The sequence below is a fragment of the Pleuronectes platessa genome, chromosome 22, assembly GCF_947347685.1.
Source record: "Pleuronectes platessa chromosome 22, fPlePla1.1, whole genome shotgun sequence".
In the NCBI taxonomy this organism is placed as follows: domain Eukaryota; kingdom Metazoa; phylum Chordata; class Actinopteri; order Pleuronectiformes; family Pleuronectidae; genus Pleuronectes; species Pleuronectes platessa.
In genome coordinates, this window is record NC_070647.1 from 7722610 (window position 1) to 7746174 (window position 23565).

The window sequence follows — 23565 nt, forward strand, 5'->3', positions numbered from 1 at the left end:
ACAAGAAGAATACACAACCTGTTTAAATAAGGTAAAATTAAACAAACACAACCTTAAAAAGTTATGTTTTCAGTATTCTACTTACCACACATTGTTATATAGACAAGATAAAACTTTTGTAAAATGAAGGGTTGTCCCAGCTTAGGCTAGCTTAGCATGAGCTGCTTCTATCTTAGCTTAAAATCGGAATAATTCCTTATTAAAACGACAATTATTAACTGTTAAATTGGGGCTAATGTATAAATACCTCCTCAGTTCCTTTGCAGACATCTTGTGTCAGAGCAGGAAATGAACATGTTCTAAAATTCAGGGCTGCATTCCATACAGACGTGTCTTTGGTAAACCAGCCTAACTTGAAACACAAAAAAAGCATCACTGACAGTACTTAAGTAGACAGTATCTGGACCAAAAAAATCAAGCATCACATGTTATATATGTACAATATCATTCTGTTTATAATGATTAAAAGTCCACTTAGTTTTGACTTCTTTCCAGAAAAATGCCAAATATGTCCCAGGTCAATGTGACATCACAAATACAATTTATCAGTTAGAATACCACAAAAGAACTAAAACACAACCCAGGTCTGGTAATAGGGTCTTGGACCGCAGCCGTTCCACTCTATTAATTCGAAATCCTGAACTATCCAGTTTCACAGCTTCCCAGACCTCATATTACCTAGAATCTCGTTGGGTTAGTGGGAAAGTTAATTTAAAGTGTGGTTATAAGGAACTTCACTGTACACATGAGAGATGGGGACTTAAACATGCATAAAACAGCTGAATAGAAATGCTTTAAGAGTTTACTGAGTGAGAGCTGATATCACTGTATATGTATGAAGGCCTTTAGATGGGAGCTCATTGGCCATGGGTGAAAACCTTCTGTTCTCTAGACATGTGGCGTATTAATAAAGTCTTATTCTTTGTAAAGTATTGTCTTTTTATGAAATGTGATCTGCAATTTATAATTATAAATTGAATGCAACAAAATGAACATGTAGTTATAAGTTCTACTACTAATCATTGGCTCATTTTAAGTTGACAAAGTTTTGTGTGTGCGTGTGCGTGTGCGTGCATGTGTGTGTGTGTTTGTGTGTGTGTGTGTGTGTGTGAAGACCCGATGATAGCTTTTGTCCCGTGGTTTGGTGAAAAATTCAATCTCTTGGCTTGTTGACATCACATGTACCTGGATTGCTCTCGCTCAGGCTCTCTCTCTGTCTCTCTCTCTTTCTCTCTCTCTCTCTCACACACACACTCAAAACGCTTCGGTTGAGCATTAAGTTTGAAGGTGTTGTGTCAGGAATCCACAGAGGACCTTCTGTTTGTGAGGGCAGGCCACATGGAACAGTTTGAATAACTTTCTGAGCAGTTTTATTTCCAGTTGTGTCTGACTTGTTCCAAAATGACCAGGGACTCTCTGGTAACCGGCTCGTTTGTGATAGCAGACTATGTGGTCTTTGCCCTCATGCTGCTGCTGTCCGCTGCTGTCGGGGTCTACTATGCCTGGACGGACAGGGACCAGGGAACCTCTGGGGACTTCCTAATGGGGGGCCGCAGACTGACGGCCGTGCCTGTGTCCCTGTCCCTGACTGCCAGCTTCATGTCAGCCATCACGGTGCTGTCAAATCCAGCTGAGGTAAGGCTACAGCAGATTCCCAAGGGACAAGTGCAAACTCTGTCTCTCAGAAAAAGTCATCTTGTGTCTGCTTGAGGAGGACACCTTCATTTGATGTGAGAAAAACTTTTTGGAGATACATCACTGTCCCACTGTCATGTCCAAGTGAATCAGAGACATGACGATAGGGACAATGAGACAGAAACTTGAGCTATATGCAAGGTTATTCACTGTACCTGTGGGTTTGTAGAAGGGCTCATATGTACATGTCTAAATAATTGAAAAAAATTTGGGAAAACATATTGTAAATCGTGTAAATATAACAAAATCCCCAAATATATTATAATATTCTTTCTTCAGTAGTTTTTAACTGACTGACAACAAAGAGCTGTCTCAGCCTGATGTCAGAGAATAGATCTTTGTATCGCAGGACATGCTCACTGAACACAAACAATGGGTATTTCATTGCCCCAGTAGTTACTGAAGGAGGGTGGATACATCTGAACTTAATGTGGCTTTATGGTGTTTGCGTGCGTCTCCACAATTGAAATTTAAATGCTCTTACAATTGTTTTACACCAATAAATGATTTCCTGCAGTCCTCCTTTGATATCTGCCAAAGACCATAGAAAACATTGTTCATTTATATTACCCAATGCATGTCCTTAGGTGTACCGCTATGGAGCCAGCATTGGATTTTATGGTCTCTCCTATATTATGACCATGGCAGTCACATCTGAGGTCTTTCTTCCCGTCTTCTACCGGCTCGCTGTCACCAGTACATATGAGGTGAGTGAGCTTTGGTTTATCATATTCAGGTCAGTGTGCAGAGTAATTTTACAGCCTGTATATCTTTTTATTTGATGTTATTATTGAGGTATGTAGTGATCTTTTTTTTTTTTAAGACTTTACCCTCATGAAGAATGTTTTATACACCTGTTAAATACCAGAGAAGCAGGTATTTAACTGCTCTAGTGTCACTCTGCCAATACAAGATTGTAAGAGACATTGAAATACCTAAAAGCATGTTGGAATGTAGTCTGAAGTAGATATGGCCATGCTTGAAGTATGCTGAGACTGAGTGTGTGTGTGTTTGTGTGCTTGTGTGTGTGTGTTTTTAATGAAGTAAGCTTTACAGTTTGCAACCAAAGAGTGGATTTAATAACTGTCCTGACTCACACGGACCACAGCTCCGATACTAATCTTTTTATTCGGTCTGTTCTTCTCTGTCTGCGTCATGTCCCTGCCAAGTATCTGGAGCTGCGTTTCAACAGAGCAACCCGTCTGCTGGGAACTGGGCTCTTCATTGTGCAGACGGTGAGTGAGAAACCAGTCAGTACATAATCACAGGCCTCTGACCTTCAGTGCGTCAAACCACAAATCTGCTACCTGAGGGTCATTTGTGTTGGAATTATTTTTCTTACTGTGTCACAGATTCTCTACACTGGAATCGTCATTTATGCCCCAGCCCTTGCCTTGAATCACGGTATGTGTGTTCCAGTCCACGCTGGTCAGGCCAACGTCACGTACCGACATGAGGGCACTTAGAGCTGCCTGGCTTTGATCGGTCCAGTGGTCACTGTCTGACATGCTCCTTCTGCACTATAGACCCTGTCAGCTCTAACTTCATGTAAAAGTGCAGTACTTATTTCTATCTGTGCAATTCAATGTCTAGACTGAAGGCATATCGTTACACTGTATATATTCTGTTAACATTCTATACATTCTTTATATTCTCCACTTTTTATATTGCCTGTTTACGTATTTATTGCTTTTTCTTAATTTTCTTATTTACCTTCCTCACGAAATGTCCCTGTAGACGTACTATTAAAGGATTATCTTATCTTATCTTGTCCATTCTTATCTTATCCTATCTCTCTGCAGTAACTGGGATGCATCTGTGGGGTGCTGTCATCTCCACAGGGGTTGTGTGTACCTTTTACTGCACAATGGTATGTAACACAACCTGCTCACCTGAGTTTTTAGTTGTGCCAATAATCAAAATGGAATAAAAGTACATTTGTTGTTTGGCAAGTATTGACGTCCCTGTTTGTTTTCTCCAGATTTTGTATTCTTTGAGTTTCTGAATTGTTTGTTCGACCTGTTTGTGCTTCATGTTGTTACAGGGTGGTCTGAAGGCAGTGGTGTGGACTGATGTCTTTCAGGTAGGCTCCTGGAGGAAAGTAATAACATTACTAGTGGTTGGTGTGGTAAGACTGAACAGAAGGGACACCCCAGTACATATTAGCCATTTTCCATGCCTCACACCTAATATACTATCCGTGTTTAATGGCATTAGAATCAGTACTGGTACAAAAAGCAACTCTGACAGTATGTATATGTTCCCTCTCAGCTTGGCGTCATGGTTGCAGGCTTCCTGGCGGTTATCATCAGGTGTGTGGTTTTGCAAGGGGGAGTCTTCAACATCGTTTCAGATTCAGAACACGGAGGGAGACTCAATCTTTGGGAGTGAGTACGATCAATCCAATTATTAGCTTTCTCAGCTTCTGTTACACAGTGGAGAGAGAGTGAACTCAACAGAGCAGGTGCAGGAGCATTACTGTCATCAGAATATACTTTAAATGGTCTATTATACTATATATGAATGTTTTGTTACACGAGGGTCCCCATGAGAATAAACATGAACTCTAATCCAGGGTTATTTCTCTAAACCCCACAACAAACAAGTAGTCTACAAAATAAAACATTTAAACCCTTTTTGTTGTCTGTCTCTCTCGACTGAACATTTTAATCCTAAACTGTCAGAGGCTTGATTTTATGCGATTCTACACCTTATATCCTATACTTATATTATACTCAGGTCACGGGACTGTCCCATTTAAATATCATTAAATGTCTCTCAAGATGCATCCAAGCAATATACAGTATACTGTCTGATCAGTTGTTCATTGCAGTAATCATGTGATCGTCTTCAGGTTGGTACAGTCTGCAAATATAATGTAACCCTGTTAATTGTTTATGTCCAGGTGGTCATTGATCCCTGGTTGATAGGTTCTTTACTAAAGACCAAAACATGAAAGCATGGTCCCCAGAGCATGTCAACAAAATAAAAAAATCATTAATTTACATTCATGAGAAAAGAGAGGGTCTGAAAATGCAGAGGTATACCAGTAAGGATATAGACTCGGAAAAAAGTTTTAGAATATGCTACTAAGTTTTCCTGGTACAGTATTTGTCAGCTGAGCTTTGAAATGAAATGACACAGCAAAACTCTTCGGTCCTTGAACCTACCACTTCATCCAAGGACAATATACCCTGGTTATGTAGGGCCAGGCTGTTTCATTAGGTTCTTTGAAGATATATATTTCTTTGGGTGGTGTCAACAACTAAAAAACTCAAGTTTTCACATAAAAATAAAGCCTCTGTCTCTATCCCGCCAGCTTTGACACAAACCCTCTGAGAAGACACACTTTTTGGACCATAACGATTGGCGGGACGTTTGTGTGGGTCAGTATCTATGGGATCAACCAGGCCCAGGTTCAGAGATACATCTCCTGTAAGAGCATCACTCATGCCAGAGTGTGAGTATTGTTGTTCTGGTGATATGATGATAAGGAACATATCTTATCTATGCTTTTAAATGAAAGTAGCCCTGTAACGTTAAGTGCTGCTGCAACCCACTTAAATTAGCTGGGGTATTAGCCCCTTTATCATAAAACACAAACTATTCTCCTTTGTTTTTGTTCAAGTGTTTCACTATATGCATTTCCTCTCATATCTAGATCTCTGTACCTCAACCTGTTAGGCCTCTTGTCCATCTTGCTCTGCTCAGTGTTTGCAGGGATGTGCCTCTACTCCGTCTATAAGAGCTGCGACCCATGGTCAGCTGGTCTGGTTTCTGCTACTGATCAGGTACAGTATGATGGAGAGAGGTAAAGCAGAGACACAGCTAAGATCAAATCAAAACGACAACTCAGAAAGAAGGCGAAAATGTTAGTTCAAGCGTTGCCACTTTGCGGACATCATTCCTTATTAACCAAATAACATAATTTTACAATCAACTTTAAATAGCAGCGCTTAATGTGAACTTTTCAAATGCTACTCTTTTTCATTTGCAACTTGCATGTCCACCTCTCACAAGCGCCTAGCCCCAAACTGCTCAACCATTACAGATGTTGTTATGATTAACGTGCACACATCATTTATATGGCGATCCAACCTGGTCCCCTTGTTTTTATGCAGACAATAAAGAGGTTCCAAGCTGTTGTCTACACGCTGTGAACCCATAAATACAACGTATTTCGTTTACAGCGTCACATCTTGGTAAATTGGACCCTGTTTATTTTTTTACAGATAACCTACATCAAAGTTTATTTCCTTTTAAGTATTTTGATGGGCATTTAATACGACTGGGATAATAAAGAAAGAGTAGGTAAAGGACATTCTGTACAAGGTCCAGCAAGGAGTTGAACCAAGGACTCACTGCTCTAAGGGAAATGCCCATGTGGCATTTACAGTACGCCTTAACCATTCAACATCAGGTTTAAGATTAATAGATAGTAATGGATTAATAGAGTAATAGTTGATATCTATTGTAGACATAGATGTATTGTGATTTTCCTCCTGATGGTGTGTGATCCGCTGTCTTCTCTGCAGCTGATGCCATATTTGGTGATGGACATCTTGGGAGACTATCCTGGCCTTCCTGGACTATTTGTTGCAGCAGCGTATAGTGGATCTCTAAGGTTAATACAGCACTTCACAATAAAGTTAATTTACTCAACAGATACATATACACAATTTTCTGTCTGTTATTCCCATTTCATAGCACTGAACAACAGCTTATATGCTGAACAAGGGAATTATAAATGAAGAAATTAAAAATAATCAAGTGAAATTGGTCTAGTATCAACTAAATGGCGTGTGGTTTTTAACATCACTCCCAGCACAGTGTCTTCCAGCATCAATGCACTGGCCGCAGTGACAGTGGAGGACCTGATCAAACCGTACACTAACATGTCTGAGAAACAGTTGGCCCGCACCTCTAAAGGACTGAGTGAGTGGATCGGCCAAAACATGTCACCTGAATGAGTTGAGTGGTCTTTCAGTGTTGAAACCCCTCATGTTTGCAGGTCTTGTATACGGGGCTTTGTGCATTGGAATGGCTGGACTGGCTTCATTGATGGGAGAGGTCTTACAGGTAGAGTGGAACTATTATATGGACGGATGCATGTAAATTAAATATTCAATACAAACAGTTCTCCCTTTGGTTTAGGAATCAGCCCTTCAATTTAAATGATATGTGCCTTTTCATGCAGGCAGCCGTCAGTATATTTGGGATCATCGGAGGTCCTTTACTTGGCCTGTTCACACTGGGTATCCTCTGTCCATTTGCCAACTCCAAAGTAAGCGATCGATTCATACTGGGATAGATTATGTAATTAATAATTTACCGTTGTAGCATTTAATTACTTCACAAATCACTTGCTGAAACCTCTCTGAATCATAAATCAAATTGAAATGAAATGCAAATAAAAAAAAATATCCAGTGATTAAAATCTGTTCCAGGGAGCTTTGTCAGGTGTTGTGGCTGGGCTGGTCATCTCCCTGTGGGTGGGCATCGGAGCTCAGATATACCCTCCCACTCCTGACCTGACCCGACCGCTGCCACTGACCACGGAGGGCTGTAACTTCACCACCACAGGCAGCCTGAACTGGAACTCCACGGCTCTGCTAATGCAACCAAACTCCACCACAGCCCCAGCACACACCCTCGACAGCAGGTGTCTAACAAGCTGTAGTTGTAGTTAGAAGAACATATAAACAAATGTGTCCAAGGTGAAATGCATTGGAAATCAGCTTTTGCCTTTTTCTTGGACCTGATATTTACAATATTTTACTTTATTACAATTATCCCTAATATGCATTCCAGAATCAGCTTGTCTTGTTTATTTAAATCTATCTTGGACAGTAAATTCATGGGGAGAAATTTAAATAATGTTTCCATCACATTTTTGTCTTCATCCCCAAGATTAGGCTCCTTGCACACTTTATCTCAACATGTACTTTTTTCTCCCACCACCCCCAGGCCTGCGCTGGCAGATAACTGGTACTCTCTGTCCTACATGTACTTCAGCCCTATTGGAACCATAGTAGCAATTAGTGTGGGGCTGATAGTCAGCTTGTTCACAGGTAAATAACATTTTTGTAAAAATATATCTCGTATATAAACGTATATAAATTTGACAAGTTAATGTTACTTAAAAACTTAAATAATTTTTTCCAACTTAAAAATGGCAAGTGAAATTAACTTGTTCTTTTAGATTAAGGGAAACTTGTGTCATGGGATTTTTTTTTAGTAAAATCAAGCACAAAGTCATACATATGTCTTTCGGTAAGTTTAATTCTACATCTGCAGATGGACTCAAAGTAAAAACACATTATTAAGACATTATACAAAGAGCAAAGAACACCCTCAGTGCTGTGTTCATATAGCTCATAGCCCCCTCCCACTAGCTAAAGAGAAGTTACTCATCAGCTTCTCTGATGATTCATTACGGTGGGGGACATCCTTTCTTCATCACTGGCCCAGACCCCTGGAGTGACCTCTGTGTGAAATCCCAACACCAGAGGTCTCAGACACCATCAAGTTTCAGGCTCTCCCAGGCCATAAAAGCAAAGTCCCTGGAGTGATAATCGTAAACCTAACATTAACTCACAACTGACCTTCTAGATAAACCCATTTGTTTGTCCCATCCTATACATACATGTCTGTTCTTCAATTAAACATTACCTAAATGCAGACATTCCCATCACACTAGTTTGTCTGATTTAACTTGATGGTCAAACTAATCTATTCTAGAAATATTCAGATTCAGGCAAATAGTTTCAGAATGACTTTCATCATCACAACTGTCGCCTGGACCTAAAACGCCTATAGAAATATGGCCGATTATGTACTGCATGAAACGTTTTATATCAGGTATATGCAAAACAAGTAAAAAAAACAAGTAACACCGTATTTACCTTTGACATTGTGTTGATGTGTTGTTAATGTGCATTTCAGGAGGCTGGGATCTGAAGGCGGAGTCAAGTCTTACATTAATGAAAGAGGACACAACTCTTTATCACCTGATCAGGTGTATCAAAGACAGAGTAAGTACTGCAGCAGGGAGCCATCATCGAAGGCTCTGGACTCTAAGAGCTGCAGGTTGACTTTTGCTTTGTGCTCTCCCCTCTTCAGCTTATGAGACGAACAGGACGACTTGACCTCACAACGGATTGCGACAAAAAAAATGGCAACACAAATCCTGCTTTCTGTGATGTTGAGCTGGACCGGACAAAAAGCAGCACTCCCTCATGAGATGAACATTTTATTCGCGATGTTATTCTTGATTCTATCAATTATGATTTTTTTAATTAAAGAAATTTCAATCAATCAATTTCAAAAAGGTGTGTGACTCTGTGATTTGTTACAATACGATTATAATACATCGTACAATACAACATTTATCTCTGGGCACTCTGCTGTGTAAAGGGCTCAAACATAAATAAATAAATGAGGTCCTGAAGTCATGTTTGTGAGCTTTTACAGACAGTCCAAAGGTCTGGCACTCAGGTTGGTAGTATATTCGAATGTCTGTTTATTTACACAGTTTATCGTTAGCCCTGTGATTAGCTGATGACCTAACCAGCCCTCACTCAAAATAATTTAACATAACAGGTCTTTTTTTATAATATTCAGTATATCTGAAGATGTGTTTACAGATGTGAGGCCTGATCCGAACCATTATTTGAAAGTAAGCAGCATCAACTGACATTGACTCCCCTGGTAAAAATATGAATTATGACAACTGCACTGAAGCCATGATACTGATAATGACATTGACACTATGTAAAATACTGAACTAGAATATTGCCAGTACTGACTTTTTCTCACGTCTAAAATGAGTCAACGCAATGTTATATCTGGAGTTAATTATTACCTTAAGTGTGGGAATGTGTGTGTGTGTGTTTGTGTGTGTGTGTGTGTATGTGCATGTGTGTGGTATAACCCGGGCTAACCTGTGACATGGGAGGATTTCCCATTTAATCACCTTGGACTGTCTGAGTTCAAAGCTGCTGAACTGAACAGTCTGAGTAATATTCTGAGTAGTTACATTTTCTAGTTTCTGCTCTGATCTCCAGCAAAATGTCCGGGCACTTTGTGGCAGCCGGCTCCCTGGTGGCAGCCGACTATTTGGTGTTTGCTCTTCTGCTGGTGGTGTCTGCTGCCATCGGGATCTTCTACGCCTGGGTCAGCAGGGGCCAACAGAACTCCAGGGACTTCCTAACCGGGGGCCGGCGACTGACAGCCCTGCCCGTCTCCATGTCTCTGACGGCCAGCTTCATGTCATCCACCACACTGCTGGCCAACCCAGTTGACGTAAGTTGGCAGTAGATACATTTTTGTTCTTGCAAAAACGTAAAAAACACCGAGGTAGGAAACATCTTCTGTAGCAAAGACTTTTTAAATTTGTAACTTTGAGTTATTATAAGGTTAAGTTAATTTCTCTCAGGTGTGAGGTAACCCACCACAAATCTAAAGGAAACTCAAGGATAAGTTTCTGTCTTTTTCTTGAGACGTTTCTTCTGTAGATTTTCCAATACAATTTTGCATTGTTCTTTATTCCTCTTTGTTCTGTTGACTTTGTGTTTTACAACTTTGATGGTAAACTTGACTAACGCAGAAGATCTCTGGTTTTTAGGTTTACACCTTTGGAGCCATTTTTGCTTTATTCTCTCTCTCCTATATACTGTCCATTGTGGTCACATCGGAAGTCTTTCTCCCAGTCTTCTACAGACTGTCTATCGCCAGTACTTATGAGGTGAGTACGCTTTGTTGTGTTTTGTGTACCTACTGAGTAAGAGCGACCACTGTCAAATATACATTTTTGATGTCTCACTGTTGGTGTCAATGTAGTGTCAACACAAGCAGAAATAAAGTATTTACCAATTAGAAATGAGTCCGACTGTTTCAAGACAATGAAATGTCATAATCCTCAACAAGAATGATTCGAGACTCCAGATTTCACACAACATGCCTGTCTGATATTAACTGCTACATAAATAAACGATTATTAACAGCAGTGTATGTCTCCCTGTGTCACGTCCCTGCCAAGTATCTGGAGCTACGTTTCAACAGAGCAACCCGGCTGCTGGGAACCGCGTTATTCATGGTTCAGACCGTGAGTAACACAACAAGTCGACACATCATCACCGGGGTGGAACCTCTGAGGGGGACACCACATGTTTTCATCCGAAGCTTCTTAATAATGTCGGTATTATCTCCCTCTTTCTCTCCCTGTCACAGATCCTCTACACAGGAATAATCATTTATGGCCCAGCATTAGCTTTAAGCCAAGGTATGTAGGATCACAATTCGCCCCCCTCCCCAAAAAAAAAACCATGTACACGTAACTTGAAGTCGCTCGGTTGTGTGTATGACTATTGTGTCCTGCAACTGCCTCCTCTGTCTCTCTCCAGTCACTCATTTGGATCTGTGGGGTGGAATTATTTCAACAGGCGTTGTCTGTACTTTTTACTGCACATTGGTAAATAAATATATAAACCGCTTAAATGAGTTCTTGTTAAATCAAATCACCCCCTTGCTCATTTACATTTACAACGATGACGAAGGAAAAGTCTCATCTTTCTTTCAGAGTTTGACCAATATTGGCCTATTTATTTATTAGACATTAAAAGCAAATTGGAAAAATAACATCTAAATGTTACAATTGCCAATCACAAACACATAAATATTAATACCTGCCTTAAATAATATATATCAATAGCTACACACAAAAGCTGGCGATAGCAATTATTTTTGAGCCAAGTATTATATTCCAGTGGGATTCATAGACCAGTATGGAAATATGACAAAGAGCTGTCATTTTCCAATATATTGGTCAAAGTCTATTCTCCGTCTCCATATTCTCAGCTGTAAGCCCAAATATCTCAGACAGAGAGCTCTCCTGATTGGTTGATGTGCATCACAATTATTATGGTAATCTGGATTTCAGTGGATTTACTCAGACAACATCTTTCTGTGGTCTACATTGTAACAGGGTGGACTGAAGGCGGTGGTGTGGACTGATGTATTTCAGGTAAGCTTCCAGAAAGCGTAGATTCCTGGACCCTCCACAGTGACGCTAATGCACTTCACACAGATGTTTTTTCCAGAGAAAGAGAAAAAAGAAATGCATTACTGAAAACAGTCAGCCACATTACAAACAAATCGAAAATCAAATTGGTATAATTAGATCACAAATTATGTCCAGAATTAGATTTGTAAATAAATATATATATATTTTCTCTCTTCTAGGTTGGAATAATGATAGCAGGTTATCTGTCTGTTATTATCAAGTGTATGATCCTAAAAGGAGGAGTCGCCACGATTATCTCAGATTCACAACAAGGAGGGAGAATCAACATTTGGGAGTGAGTATGAACAACTATTGGCTTGTCAATGGAAGGAGAGCAATTTGACTCAAAGCTTTCATTAGAACTTTGAGAAATCAATGTTCTTTGGGGACTAGCAAGTCCACACTTCACTTCAGTTATCTTCAGGTTTCTAGTGAATTGGAAATCACCCTCTCACTGTGTCTCACCAGCTTTGACTTAAACCCACTGAGGAGGCACACTTTTTGGACCCTCACGTTTGGAGGGGGGGCGGCCTGGACCGCAGTCAATGGGATAAACCAAGCCCAGGTTCAGAGATACGTCTCCTGCAAGAGCATCACCCACGCCAGAGTGTGAGTCACACTTTACAGCGGACACTGGATCCATATAAAATAACATTGTTACTCCCCATTAAAGGTGAAACAAAACTCAATATTCAAGGTCTGTCTTTATCTTAGGTAACATAAACCTATGTGCTGTTGATGAATACAACCATCATCAGCATATAGTGCACCACATAGTTGATGTTTATGTTGCTTGCTGTCCTTTATATGTTTTCTTCATGAATTCCACCCCATGTGATTCTTTCCTATCCCAGAGCTCTGTACATCAACCTGATAGGTTTGTGTTTCTTCCTGGCGTGCTCAGTGCTGGCTGGAATGTGCCTCTACTCATTCTATAAGAACTGTGACCCATGGAGCGCAGGACTGGTCTCTAATCCTGATCAGGTACCAAACACAATTACACACACACACACACATATTTACACGACAGAAAAGGAAGTAGAACCTAAACTGTTTTCAGACCTGACCTCCCCAAAGTTGTTTTCCGAACATGAGTCCTGAGTTTGTCTTTTTGACCAGTGTGAGCTATATTGTAAATGTATGGCACACTTTTTTCTTAGTTGTATTCTCACATGGACGCATATAGTTTTCAGTGCATGTCTGCTTGCAGCTCTGCAAGGAGTAGAGTGGCAACTAGAGGCTTCCACCAATTCCTCTTGTCATCCCATCTCCACAGCTGATGGCTTATTTGGTGATGGACATCTTCACAGCTTTTCCTGGTCTTCCAGGACTATTTTTCGCAGCAGTATATAGTGGCTCTTTAAGGTTTATACACATCATTATATTTAGTCTGTCTCTTAAATCCCACTCAAGCTTTAATTATTACATAAGGGTTCCTGCCCTATTCAGATTCTGTTCTCATGTCCACCCCAGCACAGTGTCTTCCAGCATCAACGCGCTGGCTACAGTGACAATAGAGGACCTGATCAAGCCGTACACGAACATGTCTGAGAAACATCTGACCTGGCTGTCCAAAGGATTGAGTACGTGGATTGTCCTTGTTGACAATATACTGAGCGTCAGCTAAACAAATTGTCCGTTGAGCCCCGGTTGGCGTCTTATTCTTTAACTCTTCTAATTTAATTGTGGAGGATCGACTGACACAAAGTTGTCCGCAGGTGTATTCTATGGAGTTTTGTGCATGGCCATGGCTGGACTGGCTTCACTCATGGGAGGGATTATGCAGGTAGAGTGTATCTGTTAACGCATAAACCTCACACTCACTGGACATCACGAATTATGTAATGAATTATTGCGATAAACAACAGGAGAGCTGTACTGTAGATGTGTGTTTCTTGAAACAGACAACCGTCACCATCACTGGTGTCCTCGGCGGTCCCTTACTTGGCCTGTTCATGTTGGGTATCTTCTGCCCATTCGCCAATTCCAAAGTAAGTACTTTTTAATTGTAACATTGGCATTTTTATTAAATTAATTAATTAATTACATGAATAATGTTGTTTTGTCTTACTTTACTTCTACTGTCGTCTGCTGCTCATTTGGGGATTGAAGTGAACAATGATATGTAAGAGTCACATCTTAGCACCTAGGAAACTATAACGAGAAAAGATTTGGTAATTTGAAGTGCATTTTAGCTGTTGCTCACTCGCCATCATCCTTATAAATCCTGCATGGATGTATGACAATTAATATCTTCTATTCATTTGATCACCCCGGTGGGGTTTCCTAATTGTATATCCTGTTTTGTCCTGTAGGGAGGTCTGTCAGGTCTGATGATTGGGTTGCTCGTGGCCGTGGGTGTGTGCATCGGGGGCCTGATATTCCCCTCTCCTCCTCACATGACCCGACCTTTGCCACTGACCACGGAGGGTTGTAACTTCACCACTCAAGGCAACTCCAGCTGGACCGCCACTATTCTGCCAGCAGGGCCGAGCACTGTCACTACCGCCCCAGGGCACATCACCGGTGATATGTAAGAATGTAACCAGCTCTGACTGAATGGTGGAAATATACAGCACTGTGTGAAACCAGATGTAATGAACTGGTCGGCTGGTTTCCCCACAACCAATAAGGACAATGTTAATAGAGGAATACTAATTTGAGGTCAAACAGTTTGTATGTAATGGATAATGATGTCACAGGTCAAAAACTCTATAAGCTTGACTCTCTGGCACAGATATTCATGCTCCCCAGAAGAATACTAAAATCATTTTGCCTATAGTGCCACAGAAACGTAATATTTTCACTTAACCTTAGAGATATCTGAACATCTACTAAAGATTTCAAGAAAAACATTTTGAACAGACATTCAAGGTTCCTAGAGGATAAATCTTAATGGCTTCCTGGATCTCTTAACTTTCCCTCCAGTGCCCCCATGAGGCTGATACTCAAAGTGAAATATCTCAACAACTATTGGATTGATTGCCATGAAATGTGGTTAAGCTCACATTCCCACAAGGATACACAGTAATCACTTGGACACTCTTAACTTTTCTTAACAAATCCCATCAGCCTCAGCTTTCAGTTTAGTGCTTCTTACCACTTACATGTTAATAAGAGGACACATCAGGTTCATTATGGCAACAATAAATAATAAGAAAAAAATTGAATAGAATAGCATAATTATTGTGTAATCTATTCAGGGATCCATTAGCAGAATGTAAAAGCATTCAGAAGATGACCTAAATGCACCATAAGAGGTTGAGAAACTCTTATTTAACTGTTGAAAGTATTCCATTACTAACCTAACTCTGAATGAATCCCTGTTATTATCTAGCGAGTCTCTCCTGGGGGCTGAAACTGTTCAAAAATACTTATGAATTGAAATGTATGAGCAATAATTCACTGCTGTTTTCTCCCATCACTAGACTGTCGGCAGAAAACTGGCTCCCTCCTTCCTACCTATACTTCTCTCTCATTGGAACTGTAACAGCGTTCACTGTGGGACTGTTCATCAGCCTCGTAACTGGTAAGCAAATGTATCCTGTTGGCCCTGTTTAAGTTAAATGAGTTTTGTTGTGATCACCCTCCTGTGTTCACAATGCACATTTCAGGAGGCCGGAAGCAGAGGGTGGAATCCAGGCTGATGATAATGAAAGAAGACACGACTCTCTATCACATGTTCAGGTTTTTCAGAGGCAGAGTAAGTGCTGCATCAGCAAAACAATATCGAAAGACCTCTAGAGTCACAACAGCTGCTGACTGCTTGTATGCGCTCTTTCCTTTTTAGGTGACGAGAAAAACAGGAAATCTGGACCTGACGAAGAAGGAGGAGAAAACTGGCAACACCAATCCTGCTTTCAATCACACTAAGATGGACTTAAAGAAAAGGACCATTATCTCATGAAAGACATCAAATTATCTTTGCATCTGCACATGTTCTTAAAACTTCAGATGAATTATAGTCATGTTCTAGCCTAATACAACAAATGCCATCAACGCCATGTAATCTACAGCAATATTTTCTCTGTTATTTATAACAACCCAAAATGTACATGTGTACAGTGTTTCTGTTTTCGATATCGTCATATTCATGGCATTTAAGCATGTATGTACAAATATACAATAACATATGGAACAGAAATTACAGCTCTGATTTTGCACTCCAGAAGTCTGTTTTCTTTTTCCCTGAAGTTTCTTAACATTGTGTCACATTCTAGATCATGAATGTGCGTGTTCAAAGTCACGTGAGCAGCAGAACAGTGTCTACTCTTGACTTGTTCACTTCAGGAATGTACAAACACACACATTCTGATCTGTGGGAGAGTTCAGTTTCCAAGTACATTGTCAGTGCTGATGGATATACAGTCAATTTTGTAAAAAGGTTTATCTTAAGTTTTGGTTTGACTTCCACCCAAATCTTCAGGGGCCCCCCGGAGGCTGGCTCCAGTGGAGTATATGGTGTTTGCTCTCTTACTGATGAACACCACAATGCCTGGGTGAACACGGGCCAGAGAAGCTCCAGGGAGTCTCTTAGTAAGGGCCCCACTCTGACAGCTCTGCCCACCTCCCTGTCCCTCTGCTATAAATTCATACAAGGAACGAAACTGAGTTGAATTATTGAAGAAAACTGCGGCAATTTATTAACATTCAGCAAGACGGAGGCCGTCACTATTTTTCAACATCTGTACATTTCTGAAAAATAGTACCTAGATACATAGGTACATTCTTCAAGAAATTTGACCATGTATTTACATATATATACACTCAAGTACAATATACAATTAATACCTTGGCTTTAACAGTTTCTTACAGACCAGGTGGATGTCTGTGTAGAACTTAATAAGAATAATTATGATACAAAGGGACGTTTAGATAGATAATGACATTTTTGACCTGTTGAAATGTTGAGTTAACGTGGACTTTAAAAAAATCGGACAGTGGGCAATAAACAAACGGTGACATCATTATAAACACAATAATTGAGTTTTAAATATCGGCATTAAGGTGCAATTTGTGTACAAAGAAACAAAGCCTGTTCTGTAACAGCTACATTATCATGACCGGCTGGCACTTTTCCCTTATTTCCTACTTTTCCCGTATGAGGCAAATATAGTTTATCTGCACATGAGGGTAACTGTTACGAGTTTGTTGTCTGTTCCCGGAGCCTGCATTACATTTCAGAGAGACAACGCGAAGCTGTAGATGTGTGTAATTATTTTTCCGGGTAATAATACCTCTTCTTTATGGCTCGGTATTTCCTGAGGAAATAAAGTGCCTCCAGTTCCTTGATGACAAAATCCCCCCGGGCCACCAGTTTTTGGATCTGCTCGGGATCTGTCACGTCTTTGTTCTTCATGAAGGCGGACTTCAGGCGCTCCCTGAAATACGCAGCTCCCTTGGGGTACTCTCGGCCAAGGTACAGCAGCTTTAAAAGGGGGGACGACAAACTCATGGTTACACATCATCCACGATGTACACAGAATATACAGTATTCATCCAATATGCAGCACAGAGCGGCACAGTAAGGGATTCCTCCCTCGGGTGTTAGGGCTGTTATGTCGTATTTCACCTTGTCAGCACATTACATCTTAATTTATAATAACTGATCTTCTGTTGTATATATACTTACATATATTTGTTGTACATATTGTATTATAACCTTCTTATTTTTGCTTCTTTACACATACTGTACTTTTTTTTAACGTTCTTTTTACATACTCTTGCCCATTTTTGTGAACTTGAACTGAAGAAAAACCTGTAGTCATTTTAAGATAAGATAAGATAATCCTTGTTACAACAGCAAGAAGGAAGTGAAAAATAGACATCTGTAAGTGAAAGTAAGAATGTGAAGTGTGTCTTTTTTTTGTGTACGTCCTTTGTGAGTGTGGAGACTGACATATCTTATATGTCCAGGAGAGAGATCAGGCACCCCTACAAAAAAGTACAAAATAAACACAAAAATCAACCTGTCACATACAAAGTTATATTGTAATGTAATCATCTTTCTATTCTACTGTAGAGGAAGACCATTACTAGTTGTTGTGTTCCTATTCTTGGCTGCTAGAGACTGGAACATGACCCCAATGTCCTGGATCACTTACTGTATGTACAGACAACCCACGAGTGTTTGTGTCACGGGCTGACTCACATTTTTGTACAGCTTGAACACCTCACCCTTCAGGGGGTTGGCCATGACAGAGCTGGGGGGGGACTCACTCTCCTGAAACAAGAGGGAGATACAGATATCGGATCAGAACAGCAGCGGACGTGAGTGGACAAAGCCAGTCAACACAATTAGCTCAGCTAGCCAGTTAGCTTGTCGGTCAGCGTTCGCCACATTCCTCGCCAGCTCTACACACGACCGTATAAAAGAGTGTGGTCATACTTACACGTGTTGTGTTTGCCGGCTGGTTTCACTGCGACTTGAACGGAGACACGTCTCCTCCTCCTCCTGTGTGTCCTTCCTTTCTGCACAGGCGGGTGGACAGCTCCGTCGTAAGTGGAATCGTTGTGTCGCAAATAAAAACACCACACGGCGCATGCGCGTGAGTTCATGTTTCTATGGTTACCCGGGACAGTTTGAGCTTCAGGATGGTGAGTTGTTCAGCGTTTATTAACAACAATATAAATATAAAGGAACAATACTATGGTCATAGCTTCCTTTAATGTCTCAGAATGTTGCAACGGTGAACAGTTTATTCGATCTGAAGAGAAACAAGATTGTTTATGACCGTTTTACAATTTAGGTTTGTTTAAACTCCAGGGTTTTAATGCTGATTAGAGATAATAGTTACAAGAATAGAATATAAGGCTAAAGATACATTATTATTTGTATTAACAGTTAGCCACCAGGTCAGTTAGCAGGAAGTGCTTTTAATTTGAAGGGTTAAGTAGTTATTAACTAAATACATACCAGTGAGCTGTCCCTGTTTAACGCTCATTCAAAATGGCACCTAAAAACCCGAAGTCTTCCAAAAAGGCCTCCAAACAGTCCAAGGGAAAGAAGACGAAGAAGCAGAAGGAGGAGGAGAGGAGGCTGCAAGAAGAAGGTAAACATCTGTCAGAGATCTGTCCCCATGCATTCTAACTGGGGCAAAGTTATTTTAACCATCTCTGTTGTTGATTTCTGTTGTTAAGCAATTTGTACTCTGCATTGAAAATTGCTCGATATTATTATCATCATTAATAATAATAATAAAATAATTGTGTCCATCTTATTGTTCCATCTTCTCTGCTCATGTTCCATCGTTTTATTCTGGCTTCTTCCTTACGAAGCACTTTCTTACAGTTATTATTATTTTATGATTATTATAATGCTTAATAAAGTTGAGGATAGGTGTTGAGTCAACACCTGATGTGCTCTTGCTTTACAGAGGAAGCCCGGATAGAGGCAGAGGAAGAGGAACAGAAAAGGCTGGTCTTAGAGAAAGAGGAGCAGGAGCTGGAGAGGCTAGAATTAAGAGTCAGTCATGTTCAGCTACTGTGATTTACATCAAACTGCCCAGTGTGGATTATCTGATTCTGGTGTTCAAGGATGTCTGTCTGTTTACAGGACAGAGAGCACAGGGAGTTGGAGCTGAATGAATTGCGCCATCTAGTGGAGCAGAATCATTCTGCAGTAACTAAATGGAGAGCTGATGTTGCAGAGAAAGCCAAGGTGTGTGTTTGTGTCTGTGTGTGGGTTATTTAGTGGGAGGGAGACTTATCTGACGCATGTATTTGTTGTGTATGGCAAACGAAGCAGCAATGATTTCAATACAATATAATACAATTCTTATTTTGATCCATACTCTCATGTGTTTCTTTGTGACCAGTGGGAGCGGTACATGTGTTGTGATGGCACCCCTGACCCAGAAGTGCAGCAGGATGTCAACACCTATATAAGCTTATGGAGAGAGGACCCAGAGGTCAACATCACGCCCGTGCTCAAGCAATGTAACGACGCTCTACAGGTTTGTATTTTATATTTAAATCTGTATTTGTCATGCGATTACTTTATTAGACAATTCTCAGAAATAGAAAGGTTGACATTTATGGACACATTGTACCTTGTAGTGACAATAAGCAGATATCGGGCAGCTATGCAAATAACATAAGACAAACATTATTGATCACATGCCACGGAATTGACTTTTTACAGCAGTAAATAGCAAATAGTCAGATTGACAAAAGAGTATTTGAAAATATAAAAGAGTGTTAAATAGGCAATAAGATAAATTTGAGTAAAACTACTGAAAATATGTACCTAATATAGAACTTAACTTAAGTGTTTAATATTATGGAAATTGTCGTCTATAAGTGCAGTGAAAGGATGATTGCACAAAGATGTAAACTGTTTTTGTGCATTGGATTTAGGCGATATTGAAATTGAAGTATATTTACATGAGCATATACAAATAAGTATATGGGCAGGTATGGATTACAATATGAATATGGAGTGAAGCCGTGCTAGAAATTAAATATTTCGAATTCTATGATTACAAAATCTGAGCGCAAATACATTTTGTCCTTCACAGCTGCTCGAGGAGCTGGAAGCTCTGCTCAGAGACGCTACAGATCCAAAAGAGGGTCAGATATACGAGGAGGCCGTCATCAGTCTGCAGGAGTTAATCCACTCCAAACTTCACCTCAGCACTGAGGAGATCCTCAAGGTAGTAGAACTATAAACACACAGGTGCTCCCACACTAACTACAGCATAAGGAAGTGGTTCATAAACATCAGGGGTTTACTGTTATGTGGATGGTTTGCCTGATACAAAGCAATATTGCAAACCCGGTGTGTCTCCTTGGTTACAGATGGCCAATGAGAACACGGACACTGAAACGGGGAACATGCAGACTGTGGTGAGAGGCGACCACACCACGCTGTGCCTGTGGGCCAACCTCAAGAGAAATCCACGGTATGTGTGTGGAAAATATGACAAATATATTGATGCCGTACGATTAAGGTTTGCAGCTGAAATATCCAGTATTTTTCACAACATGTCAAACTGGTTCACGCAGGTTTAAAGGATTAAACTTTGAAGAGGTCGGCCTCGGCTTTGAGCTTCCCAAACAGTTGACTATGAGCGACATCGCTGTCCGGATTCTCCACACACACTACGACCACCTGTCCTTTCTTCCCAGGATGGCTCACCGGAAAGTACATGCACCAAGGGACAGGTCTGATACCACTGCCAATTCTATAATTACAAAGGGGTTTCATTTACTGTAATTTAAATAATTAAACTCGGTTTCTTTTCTTTCTCCGTTTAGTCCCGAATCTCTAGTAGTGGTTGACGAGGCCCCAGCAGACAATGATCTACCTGAGCAGGAGGAGACAAAAGACGAGGAGGAGGTGAAGGATGACGATGAGACACAACAGCAAACAGAAGACGAGGAGGTGCAGTCCATCCAAGAGCTGGAAGGGAGGAAGGTAAAAACAAAAGAAGAAATGACAGGGATGTTTTTCTACATTCAATGTGATGTTTTCATTGGTATTGTGCATGTGTCTCTCAGAGTGAAGACAGTCCAGAGACGAGTAAGAGCAGTCGCACGTCAGCAGAAGGCAGTGGGAGTCAGATACAGACACAGATGGAGGCGCTCAGTGGTAAGGAGCCCAGTCTAACAATGCCCCCCACATGTAAACACAAGATTTCAAACTGATGGACAGGTTTAACGGTGAAAAGAGTTACACTGTTTAACAACAACATCTAACATACCACTGTCTTTTAATGCTGAATTTTTTGGTATGATTCTGTTTTCGTTCTCTCAGTTGAGGGAGAATTCAGCTCTCCCTCAGAGCTGCTCCCGATGGTGGACAGCAGCGAACCTGTCCCGGTGGTGGACTTGATGGAGTACACACCTCTGGGCGGGGTCTTCTACTATGATGTGTTCCGCATCCCACCACAAGCCCATCGTGTCAATGGCTGGGAAATTAGACAGGTGAATAGAAGTGTTTGCTTTCACCAGACCTGGCTCTGGACCCCCAGGTTTCCATTTCTCTCATTCCACATCCTCCACAGAAGCTCCACACGGGGCTGCAGGTGTTTCCGTACCCACCAGAGACATTCAACTCGGATGAAAACCAGGCCCTGACCTGCCCCCCTGTCGGAATGTCTGTGAAGTTGCCCGATCGCGTTGTATTCTTGGAAACTCCGCAAGTGGCTCGCTGGGATGCTGCAGGTGAGACAGACAGGAGCACACACTGTGCAATCCTCATAACCCATCAGGTGTTTGAAATACATTTGAAAGTCGTTCTCTCACCCAGATAGGCAGTGGAGGATGGACGGTATCTCGGATGTGTCTTACGAGGAGGAAGAGGCGAAGATCTCCTTCAAGATGGACTCCTTCCAGGCTTTTGTGCTGATGCAGGAAACCTACGCCAACTTCCCCTTCCTGAGCTGGGAACTCAGTCCACTGGGAAAAGATGCAGCTACTTTCACGGTCAACGGAGCGCTCATCGAAATAAGCATCAGGATCCAGGTAGGAGGCAGGAGAGCTCTGTACGCACAGAAGGATTTCTTCTACTGTATTTCAACAATTTCTGTTCCTCTATATGACAGGGGGACCAGTGTATTTTGCAGTCAGAGGTCAAAGGCCTCTCTCACCTCCAAGGACAGTGGATGAGCAGCCCCGACCTGCAGAGAGCCATGATCAACGCGGGGATCAACATCTTCGTGAATGAACACACTGAGAAATACGTTAGCAGCTGTGGAAAGGTTTGCATCTTCTTCCTGTTGGCAGAATAAAAGAACCTGAGCGAGAGCCTATGCATTGCCAAAGCACATATAATTCAATCTGAATGGGATGTGAGAATCTGTACAACATGTAATGGCAGGCCATCCGACTGTTGAGCGGTTTCCTTAAAAGTATCTGGTGGTGGTGCTAGATGCACAGTGAGGGGATCACTAGTCATTAGAATCCATCCTCTGGGGACCAGGAATGTCATTATCAAAGTAGCTCTGTCAACCAAAGTGGTGTTGGTTGGGCTGACCAGCTGATACAATTCTCTCTCCTCTTCAGAACCCACTCACAGAACATGCTGCCTACGAACAGATGGCCCTCTTTGCCTCCGCCTGCACCTTCTCATGGAGCAAGTGGAACGCCACATGTGATGCCGAGCATCTGGTCATGCAGGTATTCCTGCTCACACATGGACACAGCTCATTTAGTTTCACATTTAAGCCCAGTTTACCTCCCCCTGTGGAACGCCTGACTCCCCCTGTATGCATGGAGGACAGAGACGATAATAAGGTGTTGTTAATTCAGAGACACGGACTGCGACGCCACCAGGGGGCCCTCAACACAAACCGACTTGACATTTACACACATTAAAGTTAAGTAGGGAAAAGATATATAATCTCTTCAGAATGAGGAAGTGACACACAGAGGGGGGAAAGGGCACATTTCTCACTAGAATACACTGAGGCTCTTATCAATGGTGAAGTGGACAGACCTGAAATGATTACACCAAACAGCCATTCTTTCAATTCCTGCTCTTTTCTCAAGTTTCTTCCCTTTCCTTCTTCTCTGGCAGGCACGCGAGCACCCCGGCCCCGCCACTCAGCCCACGGACCCACAGTGTCTCTACCTGCTGGGCGCTCAGAGGACTCGGAAGCTGGCAATCACAGAGCGGAGCGAGGAGTTCTCTTCAAACCACGACCCCAGCCGGGACTTTCACTCCACCTTCCTCCACATGCTCCAGGACGACATGAGCACCGACGGCATCGCCAGGACCAGAGAGTCCAGTTATCTGTTCGTGGATACGGTGCGGAGCCTGCTGTGTGCCACCAGGCCCCTGATGTTTTCTTAAACATTTGTGA

The 23565-nt window shown here is 41.5% G+C and overlaps 4 protein-coding genes across 5 annotated transcripts; 3 read left to right on the plus strand and 1 right to left on the minus strand.

Moving 5' to 3' along the window:
- The first annotated feature begins 1183 nt into the window (after positions 1-1183).
- Positions 1184-9016, plus strand: slc5a8 (solute carrier family 5 member 8). The gene is made up of 17 exons (XM_053415062.1): positions 1184-1635; positions 2283-2402; positions 2865-2930; positions 3048-3099; positions 3498-3565; positions 3740-3778; positions 3967-4082; positions 5015-5155; positions 5357-5486; positions 6231-6319; positions 6521-6630; positions 6707-6774; positions 6893-6979; positions 7143-7357; positions 7663-7766; positions 8641-8729; positions 8818-9016. The coding sequence occupies exons 1-17, from the start codon at positions 1402-1404 to the stop codon at positions 8935-8937; spliced, it is 1848 nt and encodes a 615-aa protein (XP_053271037.1). The 5' UTR covers positions 1184-1401; the 3' UTR covers positions 8938-9016.
- A 590-nt stretch (positions 9017-9606) lies between these two features.
- Positions 9607-15929, plus strand: LOC128428813 (sodium-coupled monocarboxylate transporter 1). The gene is made up of 17 exons (XM_053415066.1): positions 9607-9999; positions 10322-10441; positions 10736-10801; positions 10927-10978; positions 11100-11167; positions 11681-11719; positions 11938-12053; positions 12227-12367; positions 12613-12742; positions 13035-13123; positions 13232-13341; positions 13477-13544; positions 13663-13749; positions 14074-14291; positions 15187-15287; positions 15373-15461; positions 15549-15929. The coding sequence occupies exons 1-17, from the start codon at positions 9766-9768 to the stop codon at positions 15663-15665; spliced, it is 1845 nt and encodes a 614-aa protein (XP_053271041.1). The 5' UTR covers positions 9607-9765; the 3' UTR covers positions 15666-15929.
- Positions 11334-18287, minus strand: lyrm5a (LYR motif containing 5a). Of its 2 annotated transcripts, XM_053415063.1 has the most exons (4): positions 18151-18287; positions 17910-17981; positions 16996-17186; positions 11334-11772 (listed from the first exon to the last, which is right to left on the minus strand). In XM_053415063.1, exons 2-4 carry the CDS (start codon positions 17952-17954, stop codon positions 11667-11669), a joined length of 342 nt encoding a protein of 113 aa, XP_053271038.1. In that variant the 5' UTR covers positions 17955-17981; positions 18151-18287; the 3' UTR covers positions 11334-11666. The 2 variants fall into 2 exon arrangements, with proteins under 2 accessions (XP_053271038.1, XP_053271039.1); XM_053415064.1 differs by lacking the exon at positions 11334-11772 and having other exon boundaries at positions 16371-17186.
- On the plus strand, positions 17979-23555 carry dnai7 (dynein axonemal intermediate chain 7). Its single transcript, XM_053415065.1, has 16 exons — positions 17979-18355; positions 18729-18810; positions 19135-19223; positions 19314-19418; positions 19576-19713; positions 20278-20412; positions 20558-20661; positions 20765-20923; positions 21017-21176; positions 21260-21350; positions 21516-21685; positions 21766-21925; positions 22011-22225; positions 22306-22461; positions 22766-22879; positions 23280-23555. Exons 1-16 carry the CDS (start codon positions 18323-18325, stop codon positions 23553-23555), a joined length of 2187 nt encoding a protein of 728 aa, XP_053271040.1. The 5' UTR covers positions 17979-18322.
- The last annotated feature ends 10 nt before the right edge of the window (positions 23556-23565 follow it).